General features: G+C 42.4%; 1 protein-coding gene across 1 annotated transcript in view; it reads right to left on the reverse strand.

Annotated features, from left to right (window-relative positions):
- Window positions 1-2,004: 2,004 nt before the first annotated feature.
- tmtc1 (transmembrane O-mannosyltransferase targeting cadherins 1) overlaps window positions 2,005-19,926 on the reverse strand; it is a 66,769-nt gene continuing 48,847 nt past the window's right edge. Inside the window, exons 9-19 of the mRNA XM_080757226.1 lie at window positions 18,185-18,352; window positions 15,927-16,040; window positions 14,792-14,935; window positions 14,196-14,304; window positions 11,959-12,061; window positions 10,657-10,792; window positions 8,569-8,713; window positions 7,750-7,887; window positions 4,453-4,575; window positions 2,755-2,832; window positions 2,005-2,259 (exon numbers count right to left, since the gene is read on the reverse strand). Coding sequence (XP_080613352.1) covers window positions 2,134-2,259; window positions 2,755-2,832; window positions 4,453-4,575; window positions 7,750-7,887; window positions 8,569-8,713; window positions 10,657-10,792; window positions 11,959-12,061; window positions 14,196-14,304; window positions 14,792-14,935; window positions 15,927-16,040; window positions 18,185-18,352 — 1,384 coding nt within the window. The 3' untranslated portion in view covers window positions 2,005-2,133. The remainder of the gene's footprint in view (window positions 2,260-2,754; window positions 2,833-4,452; window positions 4,576-7,749; window positions 7,888-8,568; window positions 8,714-10,656; window positions 10,793-11,958; window positions 12,062-14,195; window positions 14,305-14,791; window positions 14,936-15,926; window positions 16,041-18,184; window positions 18,353-19,926) is intronic.

Raw genomic sequence — 19,926 nt, forward strand, 5'->3', positions numbered from 1 at the left:
TTTCCGCAATTACCATTTCCGCAATTACCATTTCCGCAATTTCCGCAATTACCATTTCCGCAATTACCATTTCCGCAATTTCCGAATTTTCCGCAATTCCGCAATTTTGAAAAAAAAAGTTATCCACCATTTCCGCAATTCCGCAATTTCCGCAATTACCATTTCCGCAATTTCCGCAATTTCCGCAATTACCATTTCCGCAATTTCCGCAATTACCATTTCCGCAATTTCCGAATTTTCCGCAATTCCGCAATTTTGAAAAAAAAAGTTATCCACCATTTCCGCAATTTTCCGCAATTCCTCTGTAATATTCCGCAATTATTCTGCAATAGTCCGCAATTTTTCCGCAACACTCCGCAATTTATCCGCAATACTCCGCAATTCCTCCGCAATACTACGCCAATTTTTTCTTTTTTTAAACACTCCACAATTTGCTAATGTTTCTCATCCTCCGCAACACCGCAATTTTTCCGGTAAATACAACACATTGAGCAGGGCACTGCAGGGAGTTGAACATTACTCACAGGAACATTACTCAGGCACATTGATTCACTGGCAGATAATGCATCTTGGGCAGCATGAATGGGAATATGAAAAATAACATGAATCACCATTTTTAATAAAAACATATATTTATTTTCATGGTGCAAGTCAATCACTGCACTAGTCACTTCATCTTCAGCTTTTCTTTTTACATTCCACAACAAATGTCATTCACAATCCATATTTATAAGCAAAGAAAAGAAATACAAACATTGCATCATGTAAAATCTTCATAGGGGGCATGGTACGCGCTAGGCCACAATGCTCTATATGTTCCATATACAGCTATATATGAGCACACGCGCTAGCTTATTACACTTGCTTAAGGCTACGTATACAGCAGGCTGCCTTTAGACCAGTGGTTAAATGAACAATGACAGATTAGCTTGTGTCCATTCAGAATGCAGTGTTTCTAGTTGTCCTCGTCTTCAAAGTGACTGAACAAGGCGATTATGATACAGTTTGGTCACGGTGTAACTTGCATTTAAAGGGATCATTTTCTTTTTTAACGTACAAAAACGTACAATCCGGTTTTACGTAGGCCGACCGACTGAGCCTTTGAAGGTGAACAGTCACCAGACACATTGGAAAGTTATGTCAAATAGTCACGTCCTCCTCACAATAGAACGACATGATTCAGGTTAAAAGACTAAGTGACCCATTTAGTATTGGTCCCCAAAACACACACAAAAAAAGAAGAAAAATTATATATATATATATATATATATATTCCTTTTCTTCTTTTTTTTTTTTACAAGAAAATAAAGCCTATAGCATTCACATTCTCATCGCCAGAAAAGGGAATTAAGTAGCAATCTGAGATTAAGTTCCACGGTAGGGAAGGACTTCACAACTTGAACTTAAAATGAATCCAAATCAAACAGTACAAATGTCTAAAGCAGATGTAAGTTTTAATTAAAGCTGATTCAGGCAGGGTGGACATACGCCACTCCCCAGTCCTTTCCATGGGGTCTCAACCCTGTGGCACGGTGTAGTTTAGATCAGTGGTTCCCAAAAGTTATAGTTCAAGAAAGACCTAAAAGAGAAATTAGACGTTTGCTCGGGACCCAAACTAGTGCAAATGGCAGATCTACAAGCCACTTTAAAGTTACATTTGTGGAATTTATATTAAAAAAAAAAAAAAATATTTATGAAATAATTTTGAGTGTGTAATGTTTTGGGGGAAAGTAATAATAAAGAAAAAAAGGGGGGATATTTACGTGCGACCCACATATGGGTGTGTTTGGGAACCAGTGGTTTAGATGCATCCTGCCCACTGGGTTTTCAACCCCAACTTATTATTGTTCAGGCAACAATCTCCCTGGATAGGTTTGGTCCACTGTGTGGCTCAGCCAGCCCTCTCCTGCCTCACTTATACAGTATATACCCTGCAGCCCTCTGCCATGGTAATCTTCTCTCCCATGTTTTCAGGCAGCTGGTTGTTTTAAGGGTCCACTGCAGGTCCATTGTTTTAACCAGCTGCATGGTACATTTGGCTGGTCGCGAGGGCACCTGTTGGCCTTATCCATGACCAAGCAAGGTGGTACCCTCAGCGTGTGCGCGGCTGAGGGACGGGGGGGGACTCTGAGGCTAAGCTCCCCCTGTCAGTCTTCTCTCCAGGCGGTCCAGCTTGGACAGGTTCTCTTTCAGGAGCTTGGAGCTGGGGCTGAGGAGCAGGGCTCTCTGGTAGTACATCCTGGCTGCTGCATAGTCTCCCTGTCGCGCACACACACACACACACACACACACACACACACACACACACACACACACACACTTCAGTACTTTTACTTCTACTCAACTACGTCTCAGAAGGCAAATATCGTAGCCTGGAAACCAGACGAATCTGCCATTGCAAAACAGTGATATTAGTCTGGCTATGCCAGGCTACAAATATTGTACTTTTACTCCACTACAATTATTTGAACACGTTAGTTGTAGTTACTTCGTAGATTTTGATCATTATTACAAACCACTCCAGTGCTGTATACATTTCAGCCACATGGCATTTATTGATAGTTATTTATTATGTTCAAAGTTCAAACATGTGAAATGACAAATAAAGTGAATCTTAATTGAACCTTGAAAATAGCCGATCTACAAGCTCACAATGTGTAGATCTGCTATTTTCTAAAGATTGAAGTAAAACATTTGAGTACTTTTTCCACTACTGCATACGTGATTTGTAAACGAGGACAGTGTTAAAGTTACCTTCATGTGCTGAATCCCGCCCATGTTCATCCAGGCCTGGGACTGGTCAGGTTTGAGTTGGACGGCCAACTTGTAACTCTGTTCAAAAACATGATACTGAGGTCAGTTTCACTCACTGAACCACCACCGCTTGTGGCTCAAGAGCTTAACATCGAAATTCACACCAGCAAGATACAATACTCCCAGCACTCTGAGTCACAGGGCCCTATCTTGTGACCTTTGCCATTTTGTACTATTTTTATTTTTATTTTAATAGTTCAACTAGCCGATCTACATCGACACGTTGTGAGCTTGTAGATCGGCTATTTGAACAATTTTAAAAGGTTTTTCTAAATAGTAAAATACGGCAAATAAGCTTACGGATAAAAGGTAAGGGGTGGCGCAAATATAGGCCTTACTGTCTGTTCTTGGAAACGCAACCAGCAACCTGTGAGTGTCAGCACTCGCACTTTATCAGGGCCGAAAACGTCCACAAAGACCTGCTCTACAAACCCGGTCTTTGTTGACTCGCTGAGAGAGTGAGGGGAGGAGGTTATCTCTAGCTGCACATGGTGTTCTGTGAGAACTGCTAACTGAGGGAAATTACGTTATGCAGTTGGGATAGATAGCAGTGGGACAGTGTTATATCTCCACCTTTTAAGGAAGAAAAGAGATGTAGTGCGTTTGAAGTTTAGGGACTTTTATCTTTTGCTTTAATGTGCCTGAACAGAAAGACTCAAACATCCCACAACCCTTTCTAAACTAACATAGTGTAAGCCGCAGCGGTTCCCAAACCTTTTTGGCCATGCACCCCCTGTTTAACCTGACGCTGCCAGATCCAAGAAGCTTGCTACACAAGTTTGTTTCACAGCTTATTGGGATCTGGGATCTCGGGAGGCAATTCGATGACGGGGCTGTTTATTTTTTTCAAGATACTTGGTAGATGATTGGATGGGACCGTCTGTCTATCACCGTGTGGGCGTGCAAACACAACCAATCATATTGACGTGTCTATATAGCTTCACATCCGGTTTCGCACATATCCCGCCCTTAGCTCACGCTGATTGGTTCGGTACAGGAGCTGTTCGGTGTTAGCTCAACTCCCTGAGAGATCCCAGATGGTTGCTGTTGTGTTGGGGAACATGGTTACCCAATACCGCCCCCATCTGGCAAAGTCAGGTTACCCCCTGTTACCTTCCGACCTAACTGACGCACCCCCCCACATGGAAATATAAATTGCATAAGCTACTGTATATAGAGACATATATTTCCTATTTATCCACATATATGCACATATATGAACCTGAATATGGCATATATATGCAGCATAGGCTATATTCTGCATATACTTGCCATATATTGGTATAATATGTTAATATAAATGTATATATATAAAGTAAAGTGAAAACAGAACATTAGTACCTACAGGGCTGTATACTGTACATTAGCATAGAGCTCTGGGGGACTCAGGTCAGGTCCTGTTATGACCTGAGGGTCAATTATTTTCCACAAATGACCAACCACTGTACATAATTCTGCACAGATATTTGTCAGCAAAATCAATACTTTTACTATGTTTCACAGCACGACACGGTTCACTCAGTTCTTATGTAGTTGAAAAGAGCCAAGAGAGTTTACTTTTCAGAGACGGGAAGAGAGACAAAGTGAGTCAGCACTGCAGAGAGAGAGAGAGAGAGAGAGGAGGTGGTAGCACTGCACCTCGAAGGCTCTCTCCAGCTGGTTCATCTCCCTGAGCTGGTTGCCTTTGGAGAAGTGTAGCTCTGCTCTCACTGATAGATCACTGGGGTTCTGCTGCAGGGCCTGGTCCAGAGCATCTAGAGCCTTGGGGGGGGGGAAGAGAGAGAGAGAGAGAGAGAGAGAGAGAGAGAGAGAGAGAGAGAGAATTCTGTTTTAAGCCATTTCACCTTTTTTGACCTGAAATAGCCGACCTACAAGCTCACAATGCGTCACATCGCGACATGTTGACAACTGTTGAAGAACTAAGTATAAAAGAGGACTTAAGTGGTTAAGAGGAGGAAGACTGAGCTGGTATATTTAGCAGAGTCTGGAACTCCATGTGCAGTGCTGTGTGTGGGCGGGCTCCTGTTCCCCCAGAGTAAACTAACTTCCTGCAGTCATTCCAGCAAACCTCTCTGGCAGGCTAACTAACAGAGTGGAGACATTATTTTTAGCCATTAGACACAAATAACCTCCATTCTTTTTTAGCTCCACCCTTATGAGATGCCCGAGATAGAGCGAGAGAGTGAGACGGCAGGAAGAGCAAGAGAAGTAATGATGGTTGGTGGTAATAAAGAAACACATTTTGGAGGATGAAGCCTGAATTGATGCAATCCTCTCGATTAAATTAATGTTCTCCCTTGTCAACAAAACCACCACCAATGTTATATGGTTGTGTGTGTCCTGACCATAAGAAGAGCATGTAGACAGGCCGGACGTAAATGGAAAGCCTTCAATGTTTTTTTTCTCTGCTGACAAAGGTGACATTCTTTTTTTTCTCTTTAATTTTTATCCCACGATTTTGCAACCCAGTTTTTTCACCCAGTGCCAATTATATAATGTAATCCTGGGCGTTACACTTCCTCTGCCAACCGGGGGGGGGCAGCGGACTGACCTCATGCCTCCTTCTATGCATGAGGAGTCCAAGCTGCTTCTTTTCACCTGACAGGGGGGGAATTTCCCTGGCCGGACGTAGCGTGTGGAAGGAACACGTTATTCCGACCAGTTCCTTTCCCCTCCATCAGGCGCCAGGGGGAGGTAGTTTTAGAGACCAGGATTACTGCATGTTTTTTGTGAGGGTACCTACCCTAGGGCAGGTGTTCCCAAACTTTTTTGGACCAGGTACCCCTTTTGGGGTAGATATTTTTCCAGGTACCCCCTCATCCTCGCAACACGGATAACAATATATTTACAACCACAAGCAGTGTTTCCTGCAGGAATGTCTAAATGTAGACGTCTAAATGTGTACGTCTAAATGTAGACGTGAAAAAAACGATGGGTTATAGCCCATGTTTTTTGAAATTTTGAAAAAAAAAGTTTGCCTTGTTTCTCATCATTTTGGACCGTGGGCTATAGCCCATATCGTACGGCATACTATGGCACGCCGTTTTTCATCATTTTTGAGGATTTGAAAAAAATGAAAAAATGACAAAAACGATGGGTTATAGCCCATGTTTTTTGAAATTTTGAAAAAAAACGTTAGCCTCGTTTCACATCATTTTGGACCGTGGGCTATAGCCCATATCGTACGGCATACTATAGCGCGCCGTTTTTCATCATTTTTGAGGATTTGAAAAAAATGACGAAATGACAAAAACGATGGGTTATAGGCATAGCCCATGTTTTTTGAAATTTTGAAAAAAAAAGTTTGCCTTGTTTCTCATCATTTTGGACCGTGGGCTATAGCCCATATCGTACGGCATACTATGGCACGCCGTTTTTCATCATTTTTGAGGATTTGAAAAAAATGAAAAAATGAAAAAAACGATGGGTTATAGCCCATGTTTTTTTAAATTTTGAAAAAAAAGTTAGCCTCGTTTCTCAACATTTTGGACCGTTGGCTATAGCCCATATCGTACGGCATACTATGGCACGCCGTTTTTCATCATATTTGAGGATTTGAAAAAAATGAAAAAAACGATGGGTTATAGCCCATGTTTTTTTGAAATTTTGAAAAAAAAAGTTAGCCTTGTTTCTCATCATTTTGGACCGTGGGCTATAGCCCATATCGTACGGCATACTATGGCACGCCGTTTTTTTATCATTTTTGAGGATTTGAAAAAAATTAAAAAATTAAAAAAACGATGGGTTATAGCCCATGTTTTTTGAAATTTTGAAAAATAAAGTTAGCCTCGTTTCTCATCATTTTGGACCGTGGGCTATAGCCCATATCGTACGGCATACTATGGCACGCAGTTTTTCATCATTTTTGAGGATTTGAAAAAAATGAAAAAATTAAAAAAAACGATGGGTTATAGCCCATGTTTTTTTAAATTTTGAAAAAAAAGTTAGCCTCGTTTCTCAACATTTTGGACCGTTGGCTATAGCCCATATCGTACGGCATACTATGGCACGCCGTTTTTCATCATATTTGAGGATTTGAAAAAAATGAAAAAAACGATGGGTTATAGCCCATGTTTTTTTTTAATTTTGAAAAAGAAAGTTAGCCTTGTTTCTCATCATTTTGGACCGTGGGCTATAGCCCATATCGTACGGCATACTATGGCACGCCGTTTTTCATCATTTTTGAGGATTTGAAAAAAATGAAAAAATGAAAAAAACGATGGGTTATAGCCCATGTATTTTGAAATTTTGAAAAAAAAAGTTAGCCTCGTTTCTCATCATTTTGGATCGTGGGCTATAGCCCATATCGCAGGTGTTCCCAAACTTTTTTGGACCAGGTACCCCTTTTGGGGTACATATTTTTCCAGGTACCCCCTCATCCTCGCAACACGGATAACAATATATTTACAACCACAAGCAGTGTTTCCTGCAGGAATGTCTAAATGTAGACGTCTAAATGTAGACGCCTAAATGTATACAGACGTCTAAATGTAGACGTCTAAATGTGTACGTCTTCTCTTATGGGGGTCCCTGGCATATCTTTTCAAATGGGGGTCCACGGGCTAAGTAGTGTCAATTTGGGGGTCCTTGACATGAAAAAGTTTGGGAACCACTGCTTTAAACACTTTAGCACTTTATGAACATGAACAAAATAGATGGGTCCCCCCTGGAACTCCCTCAGGTACCCCTGGGGGTCCCCGGACCCCACTTTGGGAACCACTGCCCTAGGGGACATGGGGAGAACATGCAAACGTGACACATTCTGATATTTCTTTTTAGACAAAGTCTTGAGCATTAGAGCCCAAATGATACCAGCATTGTGAACTTATGTATGGCATGACATAACATGTAATGCCGTTTCCCAAACTGACCTATTCATGAATCCCTCATCCCTGTAGATACCCACCATATAGTTATATTCAGACAAATGGATACCTCTGTGTAGTTGCCGCGCTTGCTGTAAATTGCAGACAGGAGGCGGTAACATTCGATACAGCTGCCCTGTTTAGATATGATTCCCATTGTCATCTTCTCTGCCTCTTTAGTTCGTCCTGCCATCGCTAAAACCTGGGCCTGAGCAGAGAGGTGTGTGTGGGGAGAGAGAACATGTATTGTATTGTACAATTCTGAGGTATTCTTTTGCTTTACTTTACTTACCGTTTACAGTATTGCAAATGTTCAGTACTTTTACTTCTACTCCACTACATCTCAGAGGCAAATACTTCTATTCCACTACAATTATTTTAAAACTTTAGTTACTTTGTAGATGCATTACCCGCCCTATACATTTTGCCATTTGAAAATAGTACACATTTGAAAACTTGACATTCTGCATGATGAGTACTTTCGACTTTTTTCACTTTTACTTGTAACAGAGTATTTATTTCTACATTGCAGTATCGATGCCTTTAAGTAAGAAGTACTCACATTTCAAGTAAGAAATGTGAGTACTTCTTCCACCACTGCTGGATACCACCACCCAGAAGCTGGGTTGCCATGTCTGGACGCGTGCGTATTGTCACGCCTTGATGCCGTCGTAATGGCTGATTTTCAGGGGTCATCAACAAGACTCAGTCTTGTCTGCAGCATAAGACCGAATTACTGCATGTCTATGTATGACACTGATTTACTAGTGGTGGTTCTCAAATGTTTTATTTGCAAGGACCCCCCCCCCCCTTTAGTCATCATAGCTTAGCTTTTATTCATTACGTCGATTTTTGGTCGACAACATCAACATGCGTGCTGTGCTCTCACCAGGGCCAGCCAGATGTCAGTGCTGTCAGGCTTGAGTCCAGCAGCCTCCCTGTACACCTGCAGAGCCTCCTCATAGCGGCCAGTGTTGTAGTAGAGCGCCCCTAGTGGCGTCAGGATGTCGACCTTCCTAGTCACCTGCAGTGCCCTGGGGGGGGGGGGGGGGGGGGCAAACAAAAGACATTTAACATGATGCAAGCAGGCGTGTTATACATGATGCAAGCAGGCGTGTTATTACCTCAGTCACAGAGGAACATACACAAACTGTTTAGAGACCAGGAGGAGGATTATAATTTAAGGGGAAAATCAAATTGCAAATTTAAAGAAAAAAACAACAACCAATTCCAATTCTAGGGTGGAGATTATGGAATGATTGAATGATATTTAGTATTAATGGAAAAGGGGTGGGAGCAATAAGCCATGCTTCTTCTCACTCCTTTTGAATATGCTTTTTTAATTATTTTTGTTCTGCTTGTTATTATGACGTTTCTGTTTATTTATTGTTCGTAAAAATTGCTTTAATCAATTAAACATTTCAATCAATCAATCAATCAAGAACTGAATTCAGCGCTACGTCCAACCGGGGAACCCCCCCCCCCCCCCCTGTCAGGTGAAAAGAAGCGGCTTGGAATCCTCATGCATTGTAGCATGAGGTCAGTCCGTTGCTCTCCCCAGGTTGGCAGAGGCAGTGTAAAGCCCAGGTTTACATTAGAATGATTAGATAATTGACACTGGGTGAATAAATGGGTTACAAAATTGTGGGATAAAAAAGAGAATACAAATAAAAATAAACATCTGAATTCAGTTTCATAGTGCAAATCTCAAGACAAGAACAGATTAAGTCCATTGGTGATATGCAGCGTAAGTGGCGATGGAATGACTACGTGTGTTTTTGAAGAATGAGAATACCAGCACTCACGGATTAGTCCTGTAAGGCACTTTATTTCCTCTCCTGACCGTGCGTGCACCCGGTAAAATGTTCAAAGAGTTTGAGACGAGTTGGAGTCGTGCGTGCTTCCTTTGCACAGAGTGTTCCTCACAGTCACACAAGACGAACACAGCATGCCTGTCCTCAGTGTCCTGGCTGCTTTTCACTACAGTAACACTAATTAACAGTAGATTGTGCCTTCTACCTGCACTATTCATAATTATGTTTAATTCATCATTTTAATGCCAATAGACAAATCTGTGACATACACACTATATCTCATTTTAACACGGTAATCCTATAGTATTATACCCAGTCCTGATGGTGGCGGTAACTTCACCATTATGCCGATTTTGACAAAATAGAGCGAATCTGGTTCTACGGATCACAACATCCGCTAGTTTTTCACTGTGTTACAGTCAGATGTCAGGGATGTTAAGCTAGCATCGTTTATTTTAATAACCAAGTCAAATGAAGCTCATCAAGCCCCAAATATCGCGTATTACGCAGCGATGCACATAAAGACCGCGCGCGTGCGTGCGAGAGCGGGCATGCGGGTATTTCGGCCGGTTAGCCAAACCATTTGCCCGGAAATTTGCATCTCGTGAAAAAGTGGAGATAATTGTCAAAATACACGTTTTGTGCCAGAACTTTCACATGGATATAAAACTAGAGGACCATATTTCACTCCACGTCTTTGGAATTATTTAATGGGTGAGTACAAAACAGAGCATTTATGACATTTAGGCCGCCAATTTTACGTCCGACCAGAAATTAAGCAGGACCGTTCTATGGCTCTGTATGTGAAATACTGTACATACTGTATGAAACAACAAGAGCCATTCTAGGGCTAATATATCCCTTAGCTGCTAGATTCATACATTTATCTCCTGTGTCTGAGGTGGGGGTCCGAAATAAAATGTGGAGGCTGAAGGTCACATCTGCACCATCCCCCCCTCCTAGTTAAACGACCAGTCCCTGGCCTAACACAACCCACTGACCCTAGCTCCATGGGAGTTCATTCACTGGGCGCTCAAACGCAAAAAGTGTCGTTCTTGATTGTGTTGCGTGCACACGAACCCAATGCACGAGCTTGACCTTTTGATTTGTGTAGCGCCAGGGCCCTCGGAGGGGTCAAGTCGGCCCAGTGTCCACACTCTCACCTCTTGTACCATGTCTCCGCCCCTTTGTTGTCATTGGAGGAACGGAGGAGTCGGCCTAGGTTGACCATGGCGACATAGTGGGCCGGTTTGAGCCGCACGGCGTGCTGGTAATGCGCCGCCGCTCGCTCCCCCTCACCTAGGAGATCACAGAGAGGAAGATGGCGAAGACGAGGACAGGAATGACCATCAAATGAGCACATACTGTATTTAACCCATTTAGGACTGAGGCCCAGATTCTACAAAATGTCTTCTAAATCCTGACAGTTTTCTGAAAAAACCCTATGTTTCCTATGTCCGTGGTTCTCAAACCTTTTCAGCAACAAACAAACAAAAAGAAGCAAAGATGAGTTAAAAATGTTTGCTGTGAAAGAATATATTCAAAGATTTGCACACATTTTCACGACGTTTCAAAAATAGCAGATCTACAAGCTCATATGAGCTCTATGAGCTTGTTCTTTCAACAGCTAAAGTTAAAAAAATAATGGGTAAAGTGGTTAAAAGCTAAGGTGGCACAGATGCGTTCCAGTACTTAATGGCTTAACCCATTCAGGCCTGACGTCGAAATTAAAAAAAAAAAGTTTTCTAAATCATGAACATTTTCTGAAAGATTTGAGGCACATTAACGATTTTTCAAAAAGAGCGCGCTATGAGCTTGTAGATCTGCTATTTTTCAAAAGTTTAACGTAACGCTTAAAACACCAAAAAGGGTTCCCGCCCAGAATGGGTTAATGATAGAGGTTGATTGAGGCTACAGAAATGCATATAATATAATATAATAAGTCATTTTGTATGTCAACAACTTCAAGTCAAATACTATCATGGTCAAATATCAAATACTAATACTTAATTAACCCATTAAAAACCGAGAAAGCAATAAGGTAGGCAAGACAAGCTTCGGCTTCAGCCCGTACCTTTTCGACCAAAAGTCATATTGTTGACTTAATTGTACTGTACATTGTTATGCTTGTTATGCTTGTGGAAGAATAGCAGATCTACAAGCTCATAGCGTGGCACCGAGTGCCCTGGCTGGAACAACATATTTTCAGATGGGGGTTGGCGGACAATTACATACTTTTGGGGGTCCATGACGTGAAAATGTTTGACATAGACATGACAGTTTTCAGAAAAATGTCATGATTTAGAAGACATTTGTAGAATCGAGGTCAGGTCTAAATGGGATAAAAAAAACAAAAAACAAAACAAAAAACCCTCGAGGCCCCCCAGGGGGTCCCCGGACCCCCACACTGTGAACCACTGCATTTAAAACAGTGGCACGCGGATGCATCAGTGAGTCGAACTCACCCGTATCCACCAGAAACACCCCGTAGTTGTTGTGCAGGTCGGAGCTGTCGGGACACTTCTCGATGCCTTGCAGATACACCTGGTTGGCCTCAGGAATGCGCTTCTACGGGACAAAGAGGGCGAGACGGTATACGGGTATGAGGAGGTGTACAAAGACGAGAGTAATAGGTTGAAGGCCAAGCTTACAGAATGCCCTGCACGTTAACCCAAGACCTGAGGCTGATTCTACAAATGTCTTTTGCTAGTTCAGGCAGGCAACTCGTGAGCGCGCCCACCTGATCAGGTGACTGGTCTCATGCGCTCTTTACCTGATCAGAGCGGCTATTTAAACCTATTTGCCTACCTGCTCTTTCCTGGCTTCTCTCCGGCTGTGCGGTCGTGCGCTGTTGCTGCTGTCGCTGTCTCTGTCTCCCTGCCGCGCTCGCTGCTAACCTGCTGCTCATGAAGTTTTTGCAAATCCCACCGCCTCCCCAGCATCCACCTGTATACAGGCTCTGTTTCTAGATCCCCCTGCATGGGGCTCTTATTCATTCCCTGTACTGTCATTCTACTTGGCTTATAATTTAACTAAAATGTTATGCTCAGTTGGAAAAACCTATGCAGATTTTTTATAACACCAGAAATCAAGAGTAAACAGTTGAAGCAACAGATACAATGTTGGAGAGGTTGTGGGGATGCAAATGTAGATCACTCACATGTTTTTTGGAAATGTCCCAAAATGGATGTGTTTTGGAAAATGATACATGAGCAGATACAAAAGATATTGGGATACGAGGTGCCTATGAAGTGTGATGTTTTGTATTTAGGAAACCTGATGGGGGGTCAGATACGAGGAGAGGATAGATATTTGATAAACATTTTATTGGCGGCAGCAAAGAAAGCTATCAGAAGAAAATGGGGACAGATGGAACCTCCAACACAGGAACAATGGGAGGACTTGATTCAGGAGATTCATTTTATGGAGAAACTAACACACCGTCTGAGGCTACAAGAAGAAAAAATGGACAAATGGTATAAATGGACAATATTTAAGGGTATAGGGGAATGAGAGACAACTGTGAATGCCTAGAAAGATGTATGTAACTTTTTAAAACGCAATGTCGATGCCTGTTGTATTTTTTATATTTCTGTTTTTTATTTTTTGTACGTCTGTGATGTTATATGTATTGTAAGTTTGTTTTTTCTGTCTTGTCTTGTAAAACAATAAAATTTTAAGTTAAAAAATAAATAAATGTTATGCTCAATAAATATATATTCTAAATTCACTCTAAGAGTTGTCTCACTGAACTAGCATTAATTGTTTTTATGAGGGGTGCTAGCCCCTCCTATGCCCAGCTTTGTCCGTTTGTGTGTACCCCATAGAAATGTTTGGATTGGCTGAGCAAAGTACGTATTGAGGAGAAAAAGTGAGGACAGAAAATTGAGTGATTAGTAATTATTGGACTTGGCCGGATTGTGATGATGTATGATGATAAGAGCGCCCCTCACTTTTTAAAATCTGGATCCAGGTAGCAGAGAACAAAAGGGCCCCCTTTCTATCGGGGTTGAACTGGTTCGGTTGTTTTCTCGCCTAATATTGAACCAGTTCAGAGTGTTTCCACTGAAAATAAATGTGTTCAGGACTCGAAAGCCACTCGACTCGACTTGCGGCTACATGCGTCTACATGGGTCTACTACACGCAACAGGACATATCACACCGCTGGGACGAACACTAAAAACGTTTTATCGACCCATTGGTGTGGTCTGGGCTTAAAAAGTTCAGAACTGGAACCAAAAAATGGCAGCCGGTTCCGTGAAAGCACCAAGGTTTCAAGAATCTAGAACGGAACCAGTTCTAGAACCAAAGTTATTTTGCCCCTGTACATACTTTGTTTTAATCCACAGCACCCCTAAATTACATTGTTAATTTCACTATAACATATCTATGTCATCTTCTACTTTGACATTATATTTCAGCATAACATTACAGTACAGTATACATACTAGAGCTGTCCCCGACTAAGGATTTGTATAGTCAAAATTAATATGAATAAATTTGCTGTTAGTCGACTGATAGTCGACTTTGTCGAAAAAAATGTTTTTGGTGAACATGGACTAAGAGGTGGTCAGACGACTGAGACCCGTTCCGATCGATTAACCGACAATTCGAGGTCAGCCCTAATACATACAATAGGCTCCACTACACCTATTTGTACTGTATAGTAGTATCACGGGTCAAAAGGTCAGTGTGTTTGACCTGTTCAGCGTAGAGTGATGCGAGGCTGGAGTAGGCGTCGGCAAAGTGCGGCCCAAACCGAATGGAGTCCTTCAGCAGAGCCTCGGCTTCCACCTCCTTGTTCTGGGACCTGGAACACAGCATTATGAAATCAGTGTTCTGGGACCTGGAACACAGCATTATGAAATCATTCCACCTCCTTGTTCTGGGACCTGGAACACAGCATTATGAAATCAGTGGAAATCACTGGTTTCCCCAAAAGTTTTACTGTAGCTCAAAACTCAAAAGAGAAATTAGACGTTTGTCCCAGCATGGACCCAAACAGTGAAGCAGATGTACAAGCTCACATCGTGTCGTGAGCTTGTAGAGTGGCTATTTTCCCACTACTTCTCAATTCTTTGTAAAATATTTATAGAAATTATTACTTTCATTTTATTTATCAAATACTTCTTTTTTTCTTCTTTTTGAATTGATGAAAAGTTGTGATATTTATTTGCAACACCCCAAAATTGGTCCACGATCCAAAGATGGGTTCCTATATTATGGCTATGGATTCAAAGTATCCGTATTGCACGCATGCATGCACGCACGCACGCACGCACGCACATGTTTCTTACTTGAGCAGGTTCCCCAGGTTAAAGAGGGCTCTGTTGTGCTGAGGGTTGATGTCCAGGGCTCTCCTGTAGTAGCGCTCGGCCTCCTCCGGGTGGCGCGTCAGGGTACCCAGGTTGTTCATGGCGCTGGCATGGCGAGGATAGAGTCTGCAGGAAAAAAGAGCGGAGTGGCGATTTTTCCTTACTGTTGCACGACACTCTTGGATGACGACGTACATTAGGGCACTGCTTCATGAAAATACACCAAATGGCAAACGTTTTGGTGGATTTTCATACATAGAGAGCTGAGAGCCAAGCCTGCACGACACAACACAACGCAGTGAACAGGGATAGGACGATAATCATTATCATTATCATTATAATCATCCGGCCCATCCACAGCCGGATCTTTTGGATTTGGCCCTTGCTGGGAATAGGGATGCTGGGTGGGTTACAACAAAAGTGGCATTCTAAAGTTGTAAGCATATATTTGATTATCCTGATAATATCGTTGATTGCAATCATTGTTTTGGCACAATTATCATGACATGTCATTTTCATATCGTCCCATATTATGCGTTCTTTATGCATATGCCTTCTCCCCACTTCCATTTCGTCTTTACAGTCACGCAGATTTACCCCAATATAAATATAATACATCTAAGCCTATATAGCTTACTGCATATCAGAAAAGGAATTACAAAAATAAGCTTAATTTAAAATATATTTACATACATATATATTTCTGGAGGTGAAGTTCCAAACTCTATATAGTATTCGGAGATTGTGGAATAGCTGTCTGGATATGCGAGACTAGCTCCACTGAGCCGTGAAAATGTTTAAGCAATGAAAATATCAGCTTTGGTGACTAAATAATAACTACAAATTGGAACACTGCAGGTTCACGTTTCACTTTCCCTGACGACAAGTTCATGGACAATCATACAAGTCAGAGACGGCATCAACGGGGCTCCATTATTCTAGTTACTGTGGAAACCAGGCTGGGTCGTTGTCAAGAAACCCAGGAAGGAGCTCATGCAGCATGCATGTGGCTGCTGCAAGAACCCAATTACTGTAGCTGCACTGCCGCGAGCACACACACACACACACACACACACACACACACACACACACACACAGTAGGGGTGAAAAATGTCACCTGAGGGCTGTAGTGTAGTGGTGAATTGCCTCCTGGTGTCGACCGGTGTCTTTCAGAAAGTTGGCATAGTTGTAGTGAACCTTGGCATTGTGAGGCAGAGTCTGAATACCAGACCTGAGAGGAGAGCGGAGGGGAGGGGAGGGGATGGGAGGGGAGGGGAGAGGAGAGGAGAGGAGAGGAGAGGAGAGGAGAGGAGAGGAGAGGAGAGGAGAGCGGAGGGGAGAGGAGAGGAGAGGAGAGGAGAGGAGAGGAGAGGAGAGGAGAGGAGAGGAGAGGAGAGGAGGTCAAACACTGAGAAAGAACACGTCTCTATCATTTTAAACAAATTGTTGCTGTCGGACAGAAACCATGAGTTTGTGAATGTAACCTTTACTCCACCTAAAATATTTGTGTTCCTGTATGCTTTCCCTGTGTTGACATAAATAAATTGTTAAACTGTGTGTGTGTGTGTGTGTGTGTGTGTGTGTGTGTGTGTGTGTGTGTGTGTGACGTGAATATGCACACCCTATACACACAGAGTCAGAGGAAGTAAGCTTTATGTGAAAACATATTCAAGGATTTACTGCGCTTTTGTCCCTCCCTCCCTCCCTCTCAGAGAGAGAGAGAGAGAGAGAGAGAGAGAGAGAGCTTATCAGTTGCATGGAGGCAGACTGATATAGGATCATGGATGGATAAATAAATAAATATAAAGCCCTGTCTCATAGTTGCGCTATATATATTATTGAAACACCACTGCAAATGTGGCTTATTGGCAAAATTCACAAACTCCCAAGTGTATTAAATGAGCAAATAAAACAAGAATAATTTAAATAACACGGCCCAACACGGCACAACATTATTTTGCGTGGTTTCGCCAAATTCTGGGAAAAAAACTGTTTTAATGACTACTGCAGGCTCAGAATTATTCAAACTGTCTAAAGAGCACCGAAGTCTGGTGTAATTTACACATCCTACCCGGGTCAAGTTATCCCCCCCATATTCTGCATTCCCATATAGACATATTTTTATATTGCGTCAAATAATCACTGTTTCAAATTCATTATTAATACACTTATTATTATTATTATTTCAACGCAGATGTACTGTAAACAAAGGATGTCACGTTGGAAAGGGTCTCTCTTCTTTCTGCCGGAAAAATAAACCTTGTAACTGCTGAGATGGAAGCATTTTACTTTTATTTCTTTTGACCACATGATTTCTGGGTGTAGTGTTCACTGAAAGTAAGGAATGCAACGATATATCGGGCTCGGCCACAATATTTGCCGTTATCGGTCAATATCGCGATCGGGAAAGACATTAACCGATAAGCATCAATATTGCGTCAATATTGCGTTGGTGTGTTGATTATCTGGCAGCCTACCAAGCTGTAGATTCTGAACAGTTATTTCTATAATGAAGATGTATTAGTTTCCCTGGCACAGACGGGGAAAATAAATCAAATAACACCAAAAACTAAATAAACGAATATCGGTATCAATCAGCATTGTCTATTGGCTAAATTGTTATTTTAAACATCGGTATCGGCCAAGAATTTCAATATCGGTGCATCCCTAACTGGAAGTCATAGCATCGTTCATAAGGTTGGCGAAGAGCGTCCTCTAGCGTGAATCGCTGAACACACCAGAAGACGAAGACCTCCGTCCATCGTGGCAGTCAATGTGTCAACACCGGTATAGATAGAGTCTATTTACAGTATACTGCCACTATTTGGGGCGGGAACCCCTTTTGGTGTTTTAAGCATTATGTTATACTTTTAGCTATTGAAAAATAGCAGATCTACAAGCTCATAGCGCAGCACCGAGTGCAGCGCTACGAGCTTGTAGGTCTGCTATATATTTTTTTATCGTGATGGGGGTTGGCGGGCAAATTACATATTATATTTTTGGGGGTCTTTGACATGAAAATGAGGTTTTTCAGAAAACTGTCCAGTATTTAGAAGACATTCAGTAGAATCGACGTCAGGTCTAAATTAGCCTGGAACTCACCTATGCTTTCTATGGCATAAACAGCTCCCGGCAGGATCCGCCAGCAGAAACTATGCGCAGCTGCTAGACATGAGACTAATTAATTAGAGCGACAGAGAGAGAGAGGAGTGTGTGCAGTGTGTCAATTTAACAAAGGTGCAGAGTGAGTGATGTTTGCGCTACTCTATGCCGAATTGAAGTGGACTCGGACCCAGACTTTTTTTCTCCCTGGAAATAAAAACGTCTGGGTTTCCGAGGCTAGGTCTAAATGGGCTAGACGCGCGCAGTCTGTACCTGAACAGAACCTCTCTGGACAGCCAGATGTGGTTCTGCTGCACCGTCTTCCAGGAGAACAGCAGCAGCAGCAGCAGCGTGGACACGCTCAGGGCCGCGGTGCCCCAGCGGCCCAGCACCGCGCACAGCCTGCCCAGGCCGTGGACCACCAGGATGCAGTACCCCATACTGGAAGGGAAGGAAGGAAAGGAGAAGACGGAACATGAACAGTGGTGGAGAAAAGTACTCAAAACGGTTTACTTGTCTTAAAGGGATCGTGACAAAAAAAAGTTGTTTATTTATTTATTATTATTATTATTTATTTATTTATTTATTTATTTTTTCTGAGCTCAATTGCACCCCAAAACTGTTGTAGTTTTGGGTGAAGCAGTGGTCACCTCACCACCGAAAATCCAAACTATGAATAGGCTTTTAGTCCACAAATCCCATATATTAACATTTGCCAGCAGATGTCACTGTTGAGGCCTGCTTGCCTGTTTTCATTGCAGCTCAAAAGGCTTCAGATTCAGAACACACAGAGAAAATCCAGGCAACAGAAAATCCACTGAATGTAACAAAATGTGTTTTTTTTCCCCTCTCTCTCTCTATCTCTCTCTCAGAGGCATCATCTGTTCTTTAGTCATGGGGCGTTACTGTAGGCGGATGGCAGGCAAAACTTTCACGTCGTGTTCATTTCTGGTTGCATCTGTTCAATCTTCTGTATGTAGAACCATTCATACGTTGGCGAAAAGACCGCAACCTATCATAAACCACTGAAAAAAACTCTCTCACCCACGCATCCTCCCACTCTCACAAGTCAAAACAACATACAGACTGGTAAGGGAAATTAAGCGCACAGCGCTACACATAGGGTGGAAGCCTTGTATGCCCAAACATTTACCCTTCATGAATTAAAAAAGTATTTATCGCAATGTATTCAACTTCACTGCAAGTGACTGCCAATCCGCTGTGAACTATTCAGGCCCAACAGCCAATGACAACGTTTGGCTACATCATGCCATGTAACTTACTCGATAATTCCATTGTTTGCAATAGATTTTTTTAATTATTAATATTATGGATTAGTAAGGGATCTATCAAATAGCTAGTGACAGCCGAGAGAATGACAGGAGGAATGTATATGAAAGTAAATGAGAAACTCATCTTTAATCAATAGGAAAGATTCACCAAATATAGCAGATCTACAAGCTCAAGCTTGTACAAGCTGGTAGACCGGCAATTTTTTTGAGGAAGCAATTCCGCGTGGAATGAAAGCGCACCAAGGAAAGTTGTGACTCAAGTCCGTTTCACTCAGTATAGATAGAGGGTCTAAGTGGTTAAACTGAAGTGAAATTGATAAATTCACAGTATAATGCGGTACCCCCGGGACTTGCGTCATGGCACACTATGGTGCCACGGCACCCACTTTGAGAAACCCTGATTTGTAATTGTATGTCCATCATTCTGAGGATCTGACCCGGGTGGTGGAACCTGGAGAACATTTTTAAAACAGAGACTGCTACTCTCCAATGGCCCAGCAGGGGGGAGTAGTGAGCACATAGTGAGATGGAAGTTGAGGGGATTTCTGCCCCTGCAGACATCAGCCGCCACATAAAACCCCCTGCTTTGGTTTGGTTAACTTACTCTGTTTGTATTGGTGTGTGTGTGTGTGTGTGTGTGTGTGTGTGTGTGTGTGTGTGTGTGTGTGTGTGTGCGCGCGCGCGCGCGTGTTCACATGTGCACAGCTGCGCGCACAATCCGCA

This window comes from Protomyctophum bolini, assembly GCF_963924005.1.
Source record: "Protomyctophum bolini genome assembly, chromosome: 23".
In the NCBI taxonomy this organism is placed as follows: domain Eukaryota; kingdom Metazoa; phylum Chordata; class Actinopteri; order Myctophiformes; family Myctophidae; genus Protomyctophum; species Protomyctophum bolini.